The 21041-nt window shown below is 36.1% G+C and overlaps 1 protein-coding gene across 3 annotated transcripts in view; it reads right to left on the bottom strand.

Moving 5' to 3' along the window:
* CDK14 (cyclin dependent kinase 14) overlaps window positions 1-21041 on the bottom strand; it is a 606215-nt gene that overhangs the window by 334980 nt on the left and 250194 nt on the right. For all 3 annotated transcript variants that reach the window (XR_006196800.1, XM_042917477.1, XM_042917471.1), the window contains exon 6: window positions 20178-20272. Coding sequence is in view for 2 of the 3 variants with exons in the window: in XM_042917477.1 (XP_042773411.1) it covers window positions 20178-20272 (95 nt within the window). In the remaining variant the exon portion in view is untranslated. The remainder of the gene's footprint in view (window positions 1-20177; window positions 20273-21041) is intronic.

The following is a 21041-nucleotide window of genomic DNA, read 5'->3' as shown; positions in this document are numbered from 1 at the left end:
GTCTTTTTGGCATAACAAATGAAAATAAAATATACATTTTCCAAATCTTAGAATGAGTAAAGTATTATAAAATGTATAATAACAAATAAAAGCTATTCACTATTTAGGAGCTCAGTGATGACTTTGAGGGAAATAAGAATGACAGTCAAATAAATGTGAATAATACTCTTCTTTTTCTTACCTAAAATGAAACATTTATAACCTTGTTCATATCACTTGATCCAGTAGTAAAAATATTAGGAGGTTTTCTCCCCTATGGAAACGCAGAGGGATATATTAGAAGTAATGCTATTAAGATTTTATAATGCAAAATACTTTGGAGTTCTTAAATGTGGTTCTTAAATATCTACTTATTTATGAAGCAAGGGTTGTGGGCTACAGAGTCTCAAATAGGGATACATAAAAAACCCTTGAATTAGACAAATGGTTTTACAAATAAATGTATATTACAAAGCTAGAGCTCATTTAAATCTTCTTGGTTGGTGGAAATACACAGAGTATAAAAGGACAAAGCTTTCAGAGAAAGTCCTGGTAAACAATGAAGTATCTGAAATGTCTATTGGTTATATATGATAGGGAAGGTAATTTATATTGCTATTCTTGTAGCACACCTGAAGCATGCGCACATTTGCGTGCTTATATAATTATTAAGCACAACTGTAATTATTTCAATATGGTACATAAAGGAGCAAAGTAATTTAGATTTCTCAAGCTCAGTGAGTACAAGAATCACACCAACATTATTTTTTAAATGCAAGTTTTTACCTGAAGAGTATGATGCTCTGAAATGCAAGAAACTGAGGAGTAGTAAAATATATCGTTAAAAATCCTGAAAATTGTAAAAGCTTGGTTTCAGGTGGCTCTTTTATTTTTTTTTTTAATTATTTTTAATGTATTTATTTAAATTCAAGTTGGTTAACACACAGTGTAGCATTGGTTTCAGGAATAGAACCCAATGATTCATCATTTACATGTAACACCCAGTGCTCATTCTTAAAAGTGCCCTCCTTGGGGGCCTGGGTGGCTCCGTCGGTTAAGCGCCCACTTTCGGCTCAGGTCATGATCTCGCAGTCTGTGAGTTCGAACCCCGTGTCTGGCTCTATGCTGACAGCCCAGAGCCTGGAGCCTGCTTCGGATTCTATGTCTCCCTTTGCCTGCTCACACTCCATCTCTCCCTCTCAAAAATAAATAAACATTGAATTTTTTTTTAAAGTGCCCTCCTTAATGACCACCACCCATTTAGCCCATTCACCCACTCACCTTCCCTCCAAAACCCTCAGTTTGTTCTCTGTACTTAAGAGTCTCTAACAGTTTGCCTCCCTCTATTTAACTTATTTTTTCCTTGCCTTCTTCTCTGTTCATCTGCTTTGTTTTCTTAAATCCCACATATGAATGAAATCATGATATTTATCTTTGACTGACTTTCATTATTTTTGATATTGCTCTTTTAATAGCAAAGAATAAGACCTCAGATCACCGAAGGAATGGGGGGAAATCCCAAATTCATGAATCCTCGTATTCTGAGCACTGCCGAAAGTTAAAATGGAACACAAATTCTAAAGTATTTCTTTTTTTCAGGATCTATAGCCAAAAGTCAAACTGCTGATTTATCTTTCATAAAAAACTCTGTCAAAGATCTGATCATCATTTTATTTTTTTCGTCTTTTTTGTTACTGGCTTTGCTCAATTCATGGACAAAGAAAATGTGCTTAATTCTTTGCTATGCATAGCATGAAATTAAAGATACCCTAAAAAAGAACTTTTACTTTTTTTCTTAGTCATTATACACTTGCAGACTTGCCAAGATAATAACTTCCCCAGGAGCCTGACATATTTGGCAGATATAGTTGATGTTTTGAATATGAATCCTGAAACTTCAAGAAGCAAAGACCAACATTACTGCTCCTCATGATATGTTTTAAGCTTTTATGCCAAAATCTAGTTATGTATTCAGTGAATCAGAGCTAAAAATATCTTTTCAATCTCTTGACTTAGTGCAATTTGCCATAAAAGGGTTACTGGAAAGAAATTTCAAGAGAAAGAATAAACTCTCACCAAGTCTGTCTAGGTGGTGGTTTCCTGATGTTGTGGTTGAAAACACCATTTGAAAGACAGTCTTAGCAAAATGTCAGGGAAGATAATGGTGCTCAAATTTAAAACAATTATGAAAAAATCAGAAAATCATACTGGAAAAATTTTGGACAAAATATCTAAATGTTTACTTCCAAATAAATTAGCAGGAATTATCATACTCAACACAGGAAGGTGGTTATAATGATTTCTATCAAGAAAAACAGAGCAGAGGGGCGCCTGGGTGGCTCAGTCAGTTGAGTGTCCAACTTTGGCTCAGGTCATGATCTCCTGGGTTGTGGGTTCGAGCCCTGCATCCGGCTCTGTGCTGACAGCTCTGAACCTGAAGCCTTCTTCAGATTCTGTGTCTCCCTCTCTTTCTCTCTCTCTCTCTCTCTCTCTCTCTGCCTATCCCCAACTTGCACTCTGTCCCTCTCTCAAAAATAAATGAACATTAAAAAAAGAAGAAAAACAGAGCAGGAACAATACATGACATGGAAGGTGACCACATTTGTCCTTGATCCTTGACACTATTTATGATATAAAAGCTCATGGTAAGCAAGGTGATTTAGTGCCCTCACTGATAAAACATGTGGCTTTTAAAAGTTAAAAGGCCAGAGCCAAGTATTCAATAATTTGAATTTGTTTTATTAAGAATTATAAATTTATCCAAGATTTAAAATTATATCAAAGAAAAGCATGGGATTTTTATATTAAGACAAAGGGCACATGAATTTTAAAACGTGGATAAACACTGATACATAGCTACATTTATTGATTTGGGAAAATGGTAGAACTTCCGCAAGTTTTTTTAAAAGGTTAACAACAGCATATGCAGTATTTCGGTATAGTATACTTACAAATAAACATACACACATACACACACACACACACAACATGATTTGGAGTATGAGTCATAAAAAAAAGTCTTGATAGTACTGGCTTTCTCTGGGGTGGCTGGATACTAAGTAACTTGGGGTGTATCAGTCAGGATAGGACAGATTACATATGCTGCGATAATCACTTTTTCTCACAATTTACTGGCCAAAGAAATCCATATTACCAGACATAAGTTCAAAATGCAAAGGAAGTATGTCCTACAGGTATTGGGATCCAACTATTAAAGAAGAATAATATAGTATTCAACATGAGGCAAAAAATACTCAAACTTTTCCTCTGATAATATGGTAAGACTATTAAATACTTTAATTCCAGTGTAGTTAACACACAATGTTATGTTAGTTTCAGGTGTACAATATAGTGATCCAACACTTTCATACAACACCTGGTGCTTACCATTGCACTGAGTTTTAAAAGAACCTGTGTCAAGGATTTACTAACTTCAAAGGCATGATACAGTTTTATGAACTTAATTATTTCTCATCTAAAGTTACTTTTTCTAGAAATTTCTGCTATAATGTGTATTTTTTCCCCCTCTGAACATCTTTTGATTTTCTGATATAATGTCTGGTACACTTGGATACTTACGTCAGAACCCCATATTCAAACTGTAACTTCCCTAAAAGAGAACAAATCCCTGTTAAATTGAAGGGTTAATTTTTTTCTAAGTAATCTTTATGACTCTGTGTCATAGGCTGGGTTCTTCAGATAGAGTTTGGGGGTAATATGCTTATTATATAAAAGAAGTATGTTTATTAGGTGGAAGGAAGGATCAGGAAGTAGGATTAGACAAAGGAAGTCAAAGTGTGATGCAGGCCAATAAAGCCTTGGCCAAGGTAGCATCAGAGCCATACTGCATTGAGCAGAAATGACCAGGTCTTTATACTCCCAACTCACACAGTCACCAGATGCAGGATGCTTGGAGGAAGACGTGGCCTCATTTGAGATGGGTCTCTGCAGATCCAGGAGCGGCTGACAGGGCACTGTCATTAGGCATTAGGCACTGTCAGCAGGCATTCCAGTGGCCATATTTCCTATCACTAGGAAGCAAGTCTTCCTTTAAAGGAGGATATAGACCCCATGTCTCTGAGTCTGTCATAGTCTGTAAGTGTGTTTTAATGAAAAACTTTAAAAAAAACCTCTACATTTCTCTGTCTCTCTCTGTCTCTCTGTCTCTGTCTCTCTCTCTCTCTCTCACACACACACACACACACACACACGTGTCTGATGCATCTACTCTACAGAAATAACCATATCAATTTGGCAAAGATTTATAGAAATCCCACTGTAATTTTACTACGAGAACCAGCCCCTGCCTTCAGGGAGACTAGCTGCCCATTCATCTTACATGGATGTCATGATGACAAACAAGAATGATCATGTTGCCCTTTTTTACCCTTTACAAGATACAATCCAGTTCATGGTATTTTTACTTGGACTAAATCTTATTACAAATGAAACGAAACAAAACAAAAAAAACCCCCCAAAACCTTAGTCCTTTCTTTTCTTCTAATAAATATTGTTACTAATCATCTCTCCCCATGCCTCTTCTCCCTAGCATTGTTGACTTTCTATCCTATTGTTAGACTTAGATATCTTTCCTTAGTATACTTCCTAAAGTTCCAGCTAAGAACTACTCAAAATTTTATCTTTCCATTGATGCTTTTAACTCCATTATCCAAGTCAAAAGGGTAGAGTAATACAAGAAAGAAAAGAGAGAACCAACTTGATCTTCCAAATGTCCTTCATGATGGCTGAAATGAAAACTAATGACTGAGATCCAAAGAGCCTTAAAACAAAGATTGCATAATCAAGAGAAAAGGGAAAACTCAGAAGATGGAAAATTCTTACTTAGCAAATAGCTTCCATGACAAATTAGTTTCTCAGTTTCTGAATAAGTATCTGTTGGGGATTTATAACTGGACTTGTATCTGCCAGTGAGAAAAAAGTCACTCCCTTGAAGTTGGATCACTTCAACTTAGACCATTAAAAAAGTTCATTTTCTCAAAAGAAGGGTTTCTAATTATAAACAGCAATCAAAAACATAATGAGTGTGGCTAAACAAGTAAGCTATATGTTAATAACTAAATTTAAAAATCAGAACCTTTCACAATTATTTATTTTCTTATACATACATTGTGAAAACGTGCTTATTGGCTTTAAAATATTATCAAATTGGGGCACCTGGGTGGCTTAGTCGGTTAAGTGTCCAGCTTTGGCTCAAGTCATGATCTCACGGTTTGTGAGTTCAAGCCCTGCATCAGGCTCTGTGCTGTCAGTTCAGAGCCTGCAGCTTGCTTCAGATTCTGTGTCTCCCTCTCTCTTTGCCCCTCCCCCCACTCTCGCTCTGTCTCTCAAAAAATGAATAAATGTTAAAAAAATAAATAAAATATTATCAAACGTATGAATTTACACTTATACAGTATATCAACATCCACGATCATCATAACAAATTATAACAAAAAACGAACAAACAAAATAATGACTAACTGACCAATTAACAAGCAAAAATACTTTCGGTCAAGACAGGACATCCTAATAAAGGAACACTTACACTTTACACACTGCTCATGTGCCTAAAATTTTACTGATAGGACAATAATCTAATAACAGTTAATTAAAATATCTTCACTTCCACCACTAGCCTTGTCACATTTGATAAACTCTGACAATTGATAAATAGCAAAGATTTATATGCTTTGCAAACATCAATGTGAAAAAAATTTAATTACACAGTGATTTACACAACGACAAGCCTGAACACATTTGTTCATATTTAAACTTAGTAAGAACTTATGAGATTCCCAGGTAAAGATGGAAAACTGAACATACACACCTCCTTTATACCCTCTTGAATCCCACACCAAATTTCAAAAGCTCCAAAACAGATGGTAGCATATTTAGCATAGAAAACACAAACAAACAAACAAACAAACAGATTATTTATTAAACTGGCAGAGGCAAAACCCTAGAAGCAGCCCTATCTGTACAACAGAATAACCGAAAGGCTCAGGGGTTAGTGGCACCAGGATGTGGGAATGAATGGAAGGTCTATACATGGAGGTCTACAATGTGAAAGACCGGTTGGCTGAAAGTCTTTCCAGTAGTTTTTTAATCTTTAGATCCCCTTCCCACTTGGCTTATGTATAAAACTGCCTCTCTCAATCCTAGAGAGGGTAAAACAAAGTGTCTAAACTGGAAAACACAATGGGTTAAGGACAGGGATACCGTCCTGAAACAGGAAAATCACGTAAGGTCCTATACCCCACTCTGCTTCCAGAACATTGGCAGCTAGGCCTCTCTCCTCCAGGCAGGAGTTCAGAAGAATCTTCAGTGGGAATCTTTCAGCACTGCAGGAAAGATTCATACTAATATCAAGGATTTCACAACAACAGGGCTTAGTCAGTTCCTACAGTGAAATGAATGGGGAACCAGCCACCCACACACATGAAGCTCCCATCCTTAAGACTGTTACTGTACCACCTTTATTTTTTTAAATTTTTTATTTAATTTATTTTATTTTAGAGAGAGCAAGCGCAGGGAGAGAGAGAGTATTTTAAGCAAGTTCCATGCTTAGCATGGAGCCCAACACAGCGCTCAGTCCCACGACCATGGAATCATGACCTGAGCCAAAATCAAGAGTCAGATGCACAACCTACTGAACCACCCAGCCACCCCACTGTACCACCTTTAATTATGACCAGACAGCCAAGGGTCACCAGCTATCAAACCAAAGCTTCTCATATTGAAGACAGAGACCAGAACAAAGTGAAAGAAAAATAGTAATAGCTTGGTTGAAACAGAGAAAATACTGTTAGGAAAGCTTCAAAAAGGCTATTATTGGGGCGCCTGGGTGGCTCAGTCGGTTATGTGTCCGACTTCGGCTCAGGTCATGATCTCGCGGTCCGTGAGTTCGAGCCCTGCGTCGGGCTCTGTGCTGACAGCTCAGAGCCTAGAGCCTGTTTCAGATTCTGTGTCTCCCTCTCTCTCTGACCCTCCCCCGTTCGTGCTGTGTCTCTCTCTGTCTCAAAAATAAATAAACGTTAAAAAAATTTTTTAAAAAGGCTATTATTAATATTTTCAGGAGGTAAGAAAAGATACTGCCACCTTGAAACAAGATAAGGATATTACAAAATGGAATATTCTGAGAACAGAAAGCTATCTTAGAAATAATATTAAAATTTAAAACCCTCAACAGCACAGATGAAATACTAAGGTGAGAAAATGTTCCTTAAAGCTTGACTGAAAGAAAAATAATTAGAAAATAGGAAAGAAAAGACAAGAAAATTAGAAGAGCAACACAGGAGGTTCAACAGTTAAATAATGAGAGACCCAAAGAAGAAAGAGAACATGAAGGGGAAATCATAACAAAATAATTTCCGATAATTTCTTGAAACAGAAAGACATATGTGCACTAAAAAATGCTCACTGTCATTATTTGGGAGGGAAATTCAAAGAAAATGACAATAAGAAACCACCAAATATCCACTTGTAATAAGAAAGACAATACCAAGTATTGTTGAGGTTGTGGGAAAACTGGAACCCCCAAACCCTGCTGGTCAGATTGTAAGATGGGGTATCCACTTTGAAAAATAGCTGGACAGTTTTTTAAAAACATACAGAGTCATCAGATGATTAATGTGGTACATTCATATCATGGAATATTACATAAAAAAGAACGAAGTACTGATACATGCTAAAACAGATGAGCATCAAAACATTATGCTAAGTGAAAGAAGCCTATCACAGAAAGTCACATATGAAGGATTCCATTTATATGAAATGTCCAGGAAAACCCAAAGAGACATGAAGTAGATTAGTGTTTTCCAGGGGTTGGAAAGGTAGACATTTCAAAGGGACTGCTAATGGGTAGGGGGCTTCTGGGTAGGTTGATAAAATTTTCTAAAATTAGATCGTAATGATGGTCCCAAAATCTGTGAATATACTGAAAACAAACGAATTATACACACTGTAAAAGAGTGAATTCTGTTATGTGAATTATTTCTCAATAAAACTGTAAAAAACAAAAGAAGAAGAAGAAGAAGAAGAAGAAGAAGAAGAAGAAGAAGAAGAAGAAGAAGAAGAAGAAGAAGAAGAAATAGGAGAAAGAGAGGAATGTAAAGACATGAGTTTCCAGACTGAAAAGGTGCAAATGAAAAGTTGTATGCTGGTCTATTTTTTTGCTTCATTATGAAACTTTAGAACACTGCAAATAAAGAAAACTGTTTTAACAGAAATAGTGAAAACTAGGCAATAATAAAGCAACTGTATTGAATTCTAATGAAATTATTTCCAACTAAGAATTCTGTATCTAGTCAAAATGTCAATCAAACATGAGTGCAGAATAAAGACATTTTCAGAAATGCAACATCTGAAAAAAACAAAACAAAACAAACAAAACAAAAAACACAAATCTTCCACACACTCTTGTCCAGGAAGCTATTAGAAACTGTGTTCTCACAAAATAAAACAACATGAGATGGAGGGCGAAACATCTCCACCCCAGAAGAGAGTGGTAGGGCATCCCAAAAAACCAGAGAAGAGAGATGCACCAGGCAAGATTTGAAAAGGTCTTAAATTGATGGTAGAAATGAAAAATGGGAAATTATTATTAATTTCAGGGAAGCCTACATGCCTCAGCTACAAACAAGATTTATACTGGGGCGCCTGGGTGGCTCAATCGGTTGGGCGTCTGACTCTTGATTTTGGCTCAGGTCATGATCCCAGGGTCATGGGATTGAGCCCTGCATCAGGCTCCATGCTGAGCATGAAGCCTGCTTGGGGATTCTCTCTCTCTCTCTCTCTCTCCCTCTGCCCCCTCCCCTCTTCATGCTCTCTCACTCTTTCTCTAAAATAATAAAAAAAAAAATTATATTGGCATAATAATGTAAATGCCAAACTTCTGATCTTATCAAAATTATAATGGCCCTACACCGGAAGCAAAAGATGATGGGAGAATGGCAGGACAGATGGGTTCACTTGTTGAAAATGGAATAATGAAAAAAAACCCCACCAAGTTCAGGTTTTCCACTGTAGGAGTCAATGGATGATGCCAAAAGGTGAATAACAAGAGGTGATAATAAAAGAAAGTCTTACTAGATTTTCAGAGGAAAATCCACAAGGATCACCTAAAAGACTGGAGAGTAAAAACTGCTGTTTTTTATAGTAAACCATGAAACTAATTGACTCTTTATATGCATATGATGTATAACTCACATAAAAACAGCAGTCACATCAACAAAAATAATGATTCAAACCTGGAGTGGATTTCACCCCCTTTAACAAAGCACAAAACACATATTAGATTAAAACATTATATGATGTTAATTAAATATTCTTGAAATGCAAGAAATAATGGCAGCAACAACACCAACAAAATAAAATGAGGAGAAAATCCTAAGCGGTCATTATACTGCAATGTATTTATCAAATTACTGATCCTGAACACTAGTGAGAAGCTGCAGACACTTCATATTGTATGATATAAAATAATGTATATTTTCTCACTGAGAGATAAATTTGCTAATAATTTTTTCTTCAACTACTTCATGCTCTAATCAAACATAATGTGAAGGTAACTGGAATTATTGATCTTGGGTACCTTCATCAGATGGCAACTTTAGTACCTTAGCTGGAATGTTACTCCACTCTCTCTGAGTCGACCATTATTGTCAGTCTTATTACATCTAATGCATCAGTCTCCTGCCTCCGCCTGCCCCCCGAAACATGTTCAGTTTTTTCAATATTATTGTTTTCTTAACTTAAGAAAAATTGAAATAATTCCTGTGAGGAAAAAAAATCCAAAAAAGTAATATGCAAAATACGTTCTTTCCTTTTCAAAGGAATTCTCTTTTTATTTCTGTTCTTACTTTCCCTATGCTCTCCTTCCAACAGTAAAGTCTCTTTTTCAGTGTACTCTCTTCACATATCACATATTATTTCAGCTTCCCCAATATATGCTTATAGCTTAAATGATGAAATTCAAAATTAAAATAAGAAAAATAATTAAAAAAATTAAAAAGCCCATAGACATGAAGTGAGTTCTCATAAAAGCAGTCACATCTATAGAAAGGTACTCATAACTGTATGTTCTTGTGGATAACCAGGCTTTTACTATAGCAACATTTAGAGACCGTATACACTTCCATCTTAAATCGTGCAAATTAAAATACTAAACTATGATTAGGACTTCCTAATATGGACGGCAACGATATGAAATAAAACTAGAACACAGAGAAGATAGATATGATATCAACTGAAAAAATAAACTGAAATCCCAGCACCCAACATGATAGTGAAAAAACATAGTGGAAAATGACTCAAAAAGATCGGGATTCTCTGTGACATGAGAAAAAGCCATTAGGGTAAAGGATAGAAAAGAAGTTAATTGACTTTGTCCTACCAATTAGACAAAATGAGAAGTTTATAACAGAGCACTGATTGAAAGCAAGCTTGTTTCGTTTTCCTTTCTTTAGTTCATCCTTATGCTTCAGAATTCTTCTATCTTACACCGCCTGCACGTTCAGTCATCCACAATGTTTACATCTGTTCATGTTTGCTGCTCAGATCTGAATGACAACTCACCCCTCTTCAGAATATAAGATCACAGTATGACACTGCATAACCAGTTCTCCATACATGAAACTAAAACATTCTTGAAATTCTTCCATAAAGAAAAGTCCATGAGTCAAATTTGGTTTTCTTACTGTTTTCCCTAAAACACAAATGTGTTCCAGTCCCACAATACAGGAAGATCTGTGACAGCAACTTATTACCCAAATGGCACACAGACACTATCTAGCCTAACATCACAGTCCTTGACAAGACTTCAGCCTCATTAAAAGCAACGGATATATATTTGTATCTCTAGAGCTCAAGGATAATCCCTGGAAGACAGTTCTTACATGTTGGAGGAGAAAAATGAATGAAGGAATGAAGGAACGAATGAATGAATGAATAAGTGAATGATCATAACAAGTTGTGTTTCTCCTTCCAAAAATTATGCCAAATGAAATGAGTTCACATAACAGTTGCAAAAACTTGGGTCAATCCTTTGCTATATAAAGTTTAAGCCACCTGGATTCACACTTCACACAGGAGATAGTATTATGTAGTCACCGGAAAGGGCATACATGGAGTATCTGACATCTTAGCATGAAATTCCTCATCTGCAAAATGGAGAAACCTTCTACTTACTTCATGGTTTTGATTGGGACAACATGAAATAACATACCTAAATTACGTTATTTCAATTGCCCTACATAGCGTACAGGTTAGGAACCCTTCCTACAGTATTTCTGATATGGATCCACCTACCCTCTATTTGAATACTTTTAGTGGTAAGACATTCATTACACTTTGAGACACTGAAGTTAACTTACGAGTAACACAAAACATTAGCAAATCTTTCCCAGGATTAAGCCAAGACTAGCCTCCCCAGAATTCTCATACTTGGCTTTCCTATCCTGTCTGGAATACACACATTACCTTTCTTCTACTCTCTAGTATGCCTAATCCTCCAGAATAAGTCTTCCTGGCACCATAACTGGTGATATACATGGTTCACAGACCTCCTGCCATCCTAGGTGCATGCTCCTGTTTGCTTCCCTTCGCTAAGGCAAAGAAATTACTAGTCTTTTTCATATGAACTATTTTGAAGTTAACTTTCCTCCATCCTGTTTTTCCATATTAGCTTGGGCTTGTTTATTTTTTTTTAACCAAAAACATTGTTTTACTTATCCTACAGCAATTCAGACTGTAGTTTCTACTCATCATTTTGTCAGATTCTTTTGTCAGATTCTGTTTTGACCCCTGATTCCATCACCCCAAGTGTTAATTATGGCTCCCAGCTATGAAGCCCACAAATAGGTCAAGCACATCATCACCATGTCTTCATCTGAGTCATTAATAAAAATTTCAAACAGAACAAGGTCAAAGACAGTGCCCTCCAGCATACCCTCATAAACTTTTCTCCACCCCGATGTCAATTCATTAATCAATAGGCTTTGGGTGAAGTTGTTTATCCAGTAATAAACTGAAAGAATAATAATCTAACATCTGGATTTCAATTTTATTCTAAGGATGTCATGAGTCCTTGCCACAAGCTTTACTGAAATCAGGAAATAACACTGCTACTTACTAAAAGGGAATGAAGATTATTAGACTTTAATGTACAAAAATCTAGTTTTGAATTTCATTAATGCTCTATAGGGTGCTTACACCTCTATAGATTCAAGAGCTTAGTTCCCCACCACCTGTTAAAAACCACCTTCATTCTTGATTGTTCAAAGATTATACACAATAGTTCTATGAATACACCACCTGTGATTCTTTTCACATTCTAGATGCAATTTATCCAGGACTACATCATAAGCTTATTCTGGTGGATGTTCATGAGGTGTTTTTTGGGGAGAGGGGATTGGAAAGAGCACGGGAGTGAAGTGTCTTCTGTACACAAATGTATTACCTATGTTTGAAGATCCCCTGCTTTATGGCTTTTGGTGGAAGGCAAGGCCCAGCTGCTGTTGCAAAAGCCACTCTCTGAGGGGTGTGTGCAGTCAAAACATGGACATGAGACCTAGTGTCACTTAACCAAACACAACCAACTCTAACTCAGCAGTAAGAGCTAACAACCCATAGAATCAGGGAGAATATCCATGCTGTTTTGCCATCGTCAGCAGAGGTAATAACATCCAGTTACCCACGACAGTCAGGACAGTGAAATAAGAGACCATGTCTGGAGTCAACATTCCTAGTGGCAACAGTCCCCCAGCATGGTTTTGGCTCTGGTCTGGCTATCCAGCTTCTCACTGCTCCTGCTGATTTTTAAATTCTTCCCAGCAGGTCTGTCAGCCACATGATAGCCTCTCAATAACTTTTCTGTTTAATTCAGCCAAAGAGAATTTCTGTTGCTTGCAAGAGAGAACTCTGACTGGTACATTTGTTCAGAGCAGCCAGACCCTTTAATTCCTCTGACACAACTAGGTGGCTTCTGACTATCCCATTGTCTGAGGCCCACTCTCATTGCTATGGAGTCAGATTTGCTCTAAGTCTTCTGCTTGGAAGAATATTTGCTTTGAGAGAAAAAAAAAAAGACTCTAGATGGAAACTGAAGATGCAATGTAGATAAAAGTAAAGAAAAATAAAGAAAAAAATTTTCTTAATAAAGAAATATTTTGAAACATGAATTAGTAGTTCTGCTTTCTCTCAGTTGTCTGCCTTAACTGGTGAAACTATTATAATCTTTTGTTCTTCCCGCTTCAAATGTCACTCACTCATTCATATCAAAAACATTTGCTAAGTACCTATCACCAGACACGCTGCTAGGCACTGGAGAGGCAGCCCCTGCTCTGCTCTTGCGTTCAGTCTCAGATGAAACAGCTTTATCTGAGTTCATGAATAGTTTCCTTTCTTACTGGTGTTTTCTTTTCAGTATCCTTTCGTTGATAGTTCTTCATCATTATGACCCTTAATGGTAGAATGTCCCAGTATTCAGTCCATAAGATTCTCTTCCACTTTCTCTGCTCATTCATTAAAACATATGGTGTTTTAATTACTGAGTATATACAACAAACTAACCCTAAACTTAATGGTTTAAAACAACAACCATCTTATCATTTCTCACAATTCTTGAGTTGCAAATTCAGAAAAGGCATAGCAGGGACAATCACCATGTGATACTTGTGAGCCTGGAATACGGCCCCCTCCCACTCCCCAAATGGCTTATTCAATCACAGATCTGGCAGCCAGCAGCTAGGCTGGCTGGGCAAATGGCTTGGTTAGAGTCTTGTACCTAGAGCCTAACTTCACACTGTGTTTCAGGTACTCAGTTTTCTTCCACACCATCCAGAGCCTCTGGCTCTCCATCTAGCCTCTTCAGCAGGACAACTGGAATTCTAACACAGCTGGTCAGTTTGCTCCAGAGCACAAAAGAGAAGCTGTCAGGACTACAACTGGCACAGTGTCACTTCCACCATATTGCTTTATTGGCTAGAGCAAGCCACAAGCCCAGTCTAGATTAAGGGGTAAGGATTGCACAAGGGTGTGAGTATACAAAGACATGGTTCACTTAGGGTCACTAGGGAAACAGTCACCATACTCGGTGATCCCATACAATCACCTTTCAAATAATATCTACAGCCCAGGCAACTTCCAAATTTCTACCCTGGATCTCTTTCCAAAATTCCAGACTCATGCACCCAACTGCCTTGTGACATGTTCACTTGCATATGCAATACACATGTCAACCTGTCTGAATGTGAACTGTGTTCTTCCCCACACTGCTTCTTCTGCAGTCTGTCCCATCTTTCCTCACAGCAGCTCCACAATTAGAGTTGCTCAAGTCCAGATCCGTGGGGTCATTCCTGACTGCTCTTCATCTCTCAAATACCACATCAAATTCTATCGGCTCATCCATGAAAACAGATCCTGAATCCAACCACTTGCCTCAAATATATGTGTGTTCCTCCTATATCTCCTTCAGATTTTGTCCCTAAATACTTCTCACCTTCTCAGCAAGGCCTCCCCTAAATACTCCCATTTAAAGTTGTACGTGCATGCACATGTGCACATGTATTTTATCTCATAGGAAGCAGAAACATATTCAACTTCTCCAAGATAGTTTAATCTGGAAACCAGAACAGTGAGGGAGAGCTACAGTTTTTGAGAACAGATGTGGTTTAAAATCATGCAAATTAAAGCATTCCTCATAGATTTAGAAATCAAAATGTATGAGGTAGAGAAACCAAATAATGAGGTAAATTGTGTGGCAGGGGGGAAAGACAGAATGTAACTCTCAGCTGCCGTTCCCATATTTGAACATCACCCACATCTCAGACCATCATATAAAAATGTGAAGATGGTTCTTTATCCTAACACCAGCTATTTACAAGATGAGATGGGATAACAAGGGTCTTGGCACAGAAGCCTTAGCTTTTACCCTTATAACTTACCTGAGTGATTTTACTTGAAAGTCTCTAAGCATTATTTTTCCTCATCAATAAAAAACTGGGTAACAAAAAGCCAAAACTGAGTAATAACAATATGTGATTTAAGTATCTTAAAGGGCTAAAGATGGAATCTCATAGAATAACATGTATAAGAGAGTATTTTGTAGAATAAAAGTACTATAAGAATAACTTATGTGAATTTTGATGATACATCAATCACTTTACATAATTTTTGGAGACAGCTTTTTTCATATGTAATATAGATTGTTTTTACATAATGTTACACATTAGTTTTGAGTATTTTACTAGTTTTACAGCACAGCAAAAAAAAAATAAAGTGATTGTTCCAATGAATATAATGTTTGTTGCTTTTCTTCTTATATATAATAAATATGCAATGAAGAGTTCTGCTACACATACTTTGATCTCATGTTATAAAAACCACAACAGAACAGTTATGCACTTTAATAGTAATATATATTTACATGATCACATGTATTATTAGTATTCATATTTCCACTGATGGAATCTGTTTTAAAATGTTCAGCATGGGGGTGCCTGGGTGGCTCAGTCGGTTGAGCGTCCGACTTCAGCTCAGGTCATGATCTCGCGGTTTGTGAGTTTGAGCCCCATGTGGGGCTCTGTGCTGATAGCTCAGAGCCTGGAGCCTACTTCGGATTCTGTGTCTCCTTCTCTCTCTCTGCCCCTCCCCAACTTGTGCTATGTCTCTCAAAAATAAATAAATGTAAAAAAATTTTGTTAATAAAAAAAAATAAAATTTTCAGCATAGTGTTAAATAGGTTAATGTGGCACTTGTCTTTGGGAAAGGAGGGAAGGAAAGAAGGAAGGAAGGAAGGAAGGAAGGAAGGAAGGAAAAGAAAGAAAGAAAGAAAGAAAGAAAGAAAGAAAGAAAGAAAGAAAGAAAGAAAAAGAAAGAAAGAAGCAGGGAGGGAGGAAGGGAGGAGAAAGGGAGGGAAGGAGGGTGGGAGGGAAGGAGGGACAGACCGTAGTTGCTTAACTTTCTATTTAAGTAGAAAAAAATTGTTTGCACTTTCACTATTTTCTATAGGAATTCTCTTCCAACCTTCTAATGCATGTAGGAAGAAAGAGAGCTATAACAATGTCTTACACCACTGTATAATAAGATCTATTTTTCAAGCTAACTGAGTCATTCCTTGGTGAAAATGCTCTTTCACATTTGACAATAATGACATGAAGGTAGTACTCAAAACAGCACACATTACCGGGGTCCATGTGCTACTTGACTGAGACATGGGCAAATTGAGCAGCATGTTTCCCAGGATGTTGCCAACCTTGCAGCTCACAGATTATATCTACACATTTTGAAAGTGTATAAGAATCTAAATTTTGGACATTTTAGGAGCTTTCCACAGTACATAAGAGACAGCCTACACTAGCAATATCTAATTATCCACTTAACAGTTTTCATAATGACCTCCAAAGTCATTTCTTCCAGTATTCTTTCACATCACTAACAGCTCATCATTTATTCCATTATTCTGGCCCCCTCGCCAGGCTTTTGTGTAACCTAGAATGTCATTCATGGGAATAACACAAAGTAGCTAGGCTTTGAGTTCTCTTTTAAAGCAAAGAACAGAAATACACATACACAGTTTGTACACTATCATAAATAAGAATCTTCCACTTCGTGGAACTCAAATTACATAGGAATCTTAAAAAAAAAACCTTGAACACTTAACTAAAATCCAAAGAAAAAATCCAATAGTACCTAGTTAATCTTAAATAATTTTTCCTTTCTTTCATATCTAGGGTTTCAATGGTCATAGTATATGGATTTTTCTTACACAGTTTAACTTCCTCATTTCTCTTCCTCAAAAAAAAAAAAAAAGGTACTATTAATTACATGGAGTATAAAATCAACACTTTTTAGAAAAACAACTTTGAAGTTAACAATTTTTAAATACGGTAATATTACTAAGTTTAGGAAAGTATACATTAAAATGTTTGGTATTGATTTTAGGGCTTGCTAAATAACAAGGTTCTGTGTGTGTGTGTGTGTGTGCGCGCGCGCGCGCAAGTGTTTTAAGGGTAATAATATAATTTATAAGTTTGCTTTTTAAACTATTTTTTAATGTTTATTTATTTATTTTTTGAGAGAGAGAGAGAGAGCTGGGGAGGAGCAGAGAGAGAGGGAGAAAAAGAAATGCCAAGCAGGCTTTGCACTGTGAACATAGAACCCAATGTGGGACTTGAACCCACAACTGTGAGATCATGACCTGAGTCAAAACCAAGAGTCAGACGCTTAACCAACTGAGCCACCCAGGCACCCCTGTAAGTTTGTTTTATGGAAACTTAAAACATTTCATAATTAAAATAAAATCTTAAATAACTAGGCTTTTGACCAGTCCATAAAAGTCATTTAAACAACAAAGCAGTTTATCTGTATATTTAGGATTTAACTGCCCTCAGGATCTTAAGAGCAGGATAAGGGAGGGTGGTGGAAAGAAAAAGAAAATTTCTTCTTTTCCTCCTCTGACCAAAAGCTCAATCTAAGTAAAGTTGTAAAAATAAATAGGAGATACAACATTACAATTGGGAATCAGAATAATATGGGTCTGAGTCTGTTTTACATGCATGTTACAAGATCCTGGAAAAGTACCTAATCTCCCTAATCCTTAGTTTTCTCCTTTGTAAAGTGCTGATATTCATACTTCCATGAGGCTGTTGAGAATATAAAAAATGATAATGAATGTAAAACCCCCAGCACAATGCTTGGCCTAGAACTCAATAAATTTTAGTTGCTGATTTTTAGTATTGTGGTCATAATTGTCTGAAATATTCTTTCACCTCCCTTTCTGATCTATCACTCATCATCCCAGGCCCTCAGTGCCCTCCTGTTTCCTAGCCTACATCCCTCACCTAGATCTGCTCTAATTCCCAAGGCATTTCGTGCTTTGAAATTACTATTGCCTTTCTACTGCTATGAAACACACCAGAAAAGAGCAGAATTTATTTCTGCTAGATACTGTGAGGAAAGCAATCTGATTAATCCATTAAAATATGTACTAGCTTTAATCTTCTTGAGATATCAGTATGTGTATAAACAACAACCAACAACAACAACAAAAACAGTATAAAAAATAAAACCCGTAGGAAATATTCAAGGGAGTTATTTTTATACTGGATACTTGCCACATAGACCAAAGCTGCCAAGGAATCGACATCTCCTCCACTCTAACTGGGAAGACTCCTGTAAGATATTTCTACAGCCTGGAGCTCTTCCCCACCCCTACCCCAATTCTGATTTCAGAGATCCACTGAAACATTTTACTTAAAATAAACAAAGCCCAAACAAACTTCAGCTGTAGCAACGAAAAGTACTTCACCCAAGAAAGCCAAAGGATAGGAGATGAAAGCAGAAAAAGACAAAGAAAGGAAAGGAAGAAGACAAAGGACAATGGGGAAGTGAGGAAATGGTGGAGTGGGGAACCAAGCAGAGGCAAGGCAGGGCAGTCCTAAACCATAAATGACACATACTTGCCCTATTCTCTGAAAGTGAACAGGTTAAGCTTATCTCCCCCAGAGAAGTCAGGAAGAAAAATGTTGCTTGAAAAGTACCGTATATGTCCACACTATACTATGTGGTTGATTGACCAGGGATGCTCCAAAAGAATTGGGACCAGGGAAAATTTCCCTCACACAAAGAGGAGTGATTGTTTAAAAGTCAGTCTTAATCAGTTAGCAAATACTGCAGGACATGTTTAAAAGTCAGCCTTAATCAATTAGCAAATATTTCAGGACAGTGAATTTCTTTCATGTGGCAACGTCCACAGAATAGAAAATCATCAAATGACATGTGATCTGAAACACACATTTTTAGCCTCACAAATATATTTAGTTTTCTTTTAAGATTTGGAGGACATACTTTCATATTATTTCTGTTAGTTTCTCTATTAATGTAAATGATTTTAGAGGCCAAACTACTTTTATTCCTTTTAGCTTAATTATCTAATTTTGGAGGAGGGAATAAGTACATTTTGAAATCTATTTTCCATAAAATATAAAAGTTAGTCAAGTATACTAATAAAAATCTAGATTTAATTGCAATATTGCAACTAGACCTACTGGAAAATAGGAAACAAAAATTCCAATTCTAAACCAACTGAATATGTTATTGACTCCAAAATCACTGATTAAACAAAAGAAATTATATTTGCATTGATGTGTGAATCTGCATCCATTCTTGGTAGCATGTAATATATTCAACTGCTCAGCTTTAGCCGTCCTTGTAGTTGCATTACCATATTATTCAAATGTATCTATCATTTATATGTAAATAGAGAAGAGAAATGGCTTCTTCATAAGACAACAATTTTCAAATGATAAACAGACACAGGCAGACATTAGCAAGATAAAAATGCTGCAAATATGCATTCTATTATATATTTTTAAAAAAGGAAACTATTTCAAATTTTTAAAAAAGTAGTGTGATAATTACAAAATGGGATACTAATACATTCACAATACCAACAGCTACTCTTCTCAATAAAAGTCTCCACCGATGTCATTTGTATCTTATAAATTACATGTTCTCAGATCCATCTGTGAAAATTGGGATGTTAATTATCATGGTTACATTTCATGATTCCACAGTTAAATGCTGAAGTGGTGCTACATAAATACCATATGTTTTTCTAAGAGAAATGGAGAAAGATTAATTATGAGTTCAAGTCCAAGTCTTCCAGCAGTAATACTCTCAGCACAATAAGATCATTACATTGTGTGCTATGCAAATTGGAAGTTTTAATTAATAGCTGAAATACCAACTGAGGGGGAAAACTATGAAGTTTAAATTGTAAGTATCAGGCTTTCCTCCATGAAAACAACAACAATTAAAAAAACCACAGCCTTAATAAGGATGCTTCTGAGAAACCAGGTTACAAGTCCAAAGGAAAAATAAATTGTCTGTGAACTTCCTTTGATGGAATGATCACCACTGTGCTGTTTAATCCTATTTGATAAACCAAAAAATTACAGCACATCAAAGTAACAACAGGTTATAAAGAGATAATATATCCATTATATATTTATGCTTATAAATATATATCTATATCTATAAATAATATATCTTAACATTTTTCTGGATTTTTCAAAACTATGCAAACTTACTGGATGAAATACTCACTTCAGTATATAGCAACCTAAATAAGAAACTCTATGATAATATTACAAGAATTTTATTTATATTTGTAAAATCTGAATTCTTATTTTACTCACCACATATTCAAACACAAGTGTCAGCGTCTCCTTGGTGTGGATGATGTCATGAAGCAGAACTATGTTAGCATGTTTTAGTCCTTTTAACAGAGAGGCTATAAAACAAAATAGAAAAAGAGACAATGCGTAACAATCAACTGATATATTTCATCATCATTTTTCCATATCAATATCTATTTTTCCATTTTCCAAGCCGAAAACTATTCAGAATCAAGGACAGAGGAACAGGGTTTTCATTTAGATGAAGATCCCCCAATTATTTCACTTGTTATTTGTTAATAACCTCTAGGTAGAGTCCACTATAAGCAGAGGACATACTTGGTATGATTTCAATTGTTTGAAAATTGTTAAGGTTTGTTTTATTATAAGGATATGCTTGATCTTGGTATACACGCCAGATGTATAGAGAATATATATTCTGCTGAACTTGGGTGGAAAGTTCTATAAATGCCAATTAGATTCTGTTGGTTGATCGTGTCCTTCAATTCTTCTATACACTTGCTATTTTCTGCATAATGGTTCTATTAGTGACTAAGAGAATTGTAATTGGGGATTTGTCAATTTCTCATTTGAATTCTGCCAGTTTTTGCTTTGTGTATTTTGAAGCTCTGGTGTTTACTAGATATACATTTGGAATTGCTATGTTTTCTTTGTGAACTGGCTCTTATATCCACATATAATGTCTCTTTTTGTCTTTGGTAATTTTCTTACCTCTGTGCCTGTTTTGTCAGATATTAATATAACCACTTCAGCTTACTTTTGATGGTGTATCTGTTTACATCTTTTAACCTACCAAAATCATTATATTTGAATATATAAGTGTTTTATAGACAACATATCATTGGGCCATGTGTTTTTTAAATC

Source organism: Panthera leo, chromosome A2 (genome assembly GCF_018350215.1).
Source record: "Panthera leo isolate Ple1 chromosome A2, P.leo_Ple1_pat1.1, whole genome shotgun sequence".
Taxonomy (NCBI): domain Eukaryota; kingdom Metazoa; phylum Chordata; class Mammalia; order Carnivora; family Felidae; genus Panthera; species Panthera leo.
This window is presented reverse-complemented; position numbering and strand designations above follow the sequence as displayed.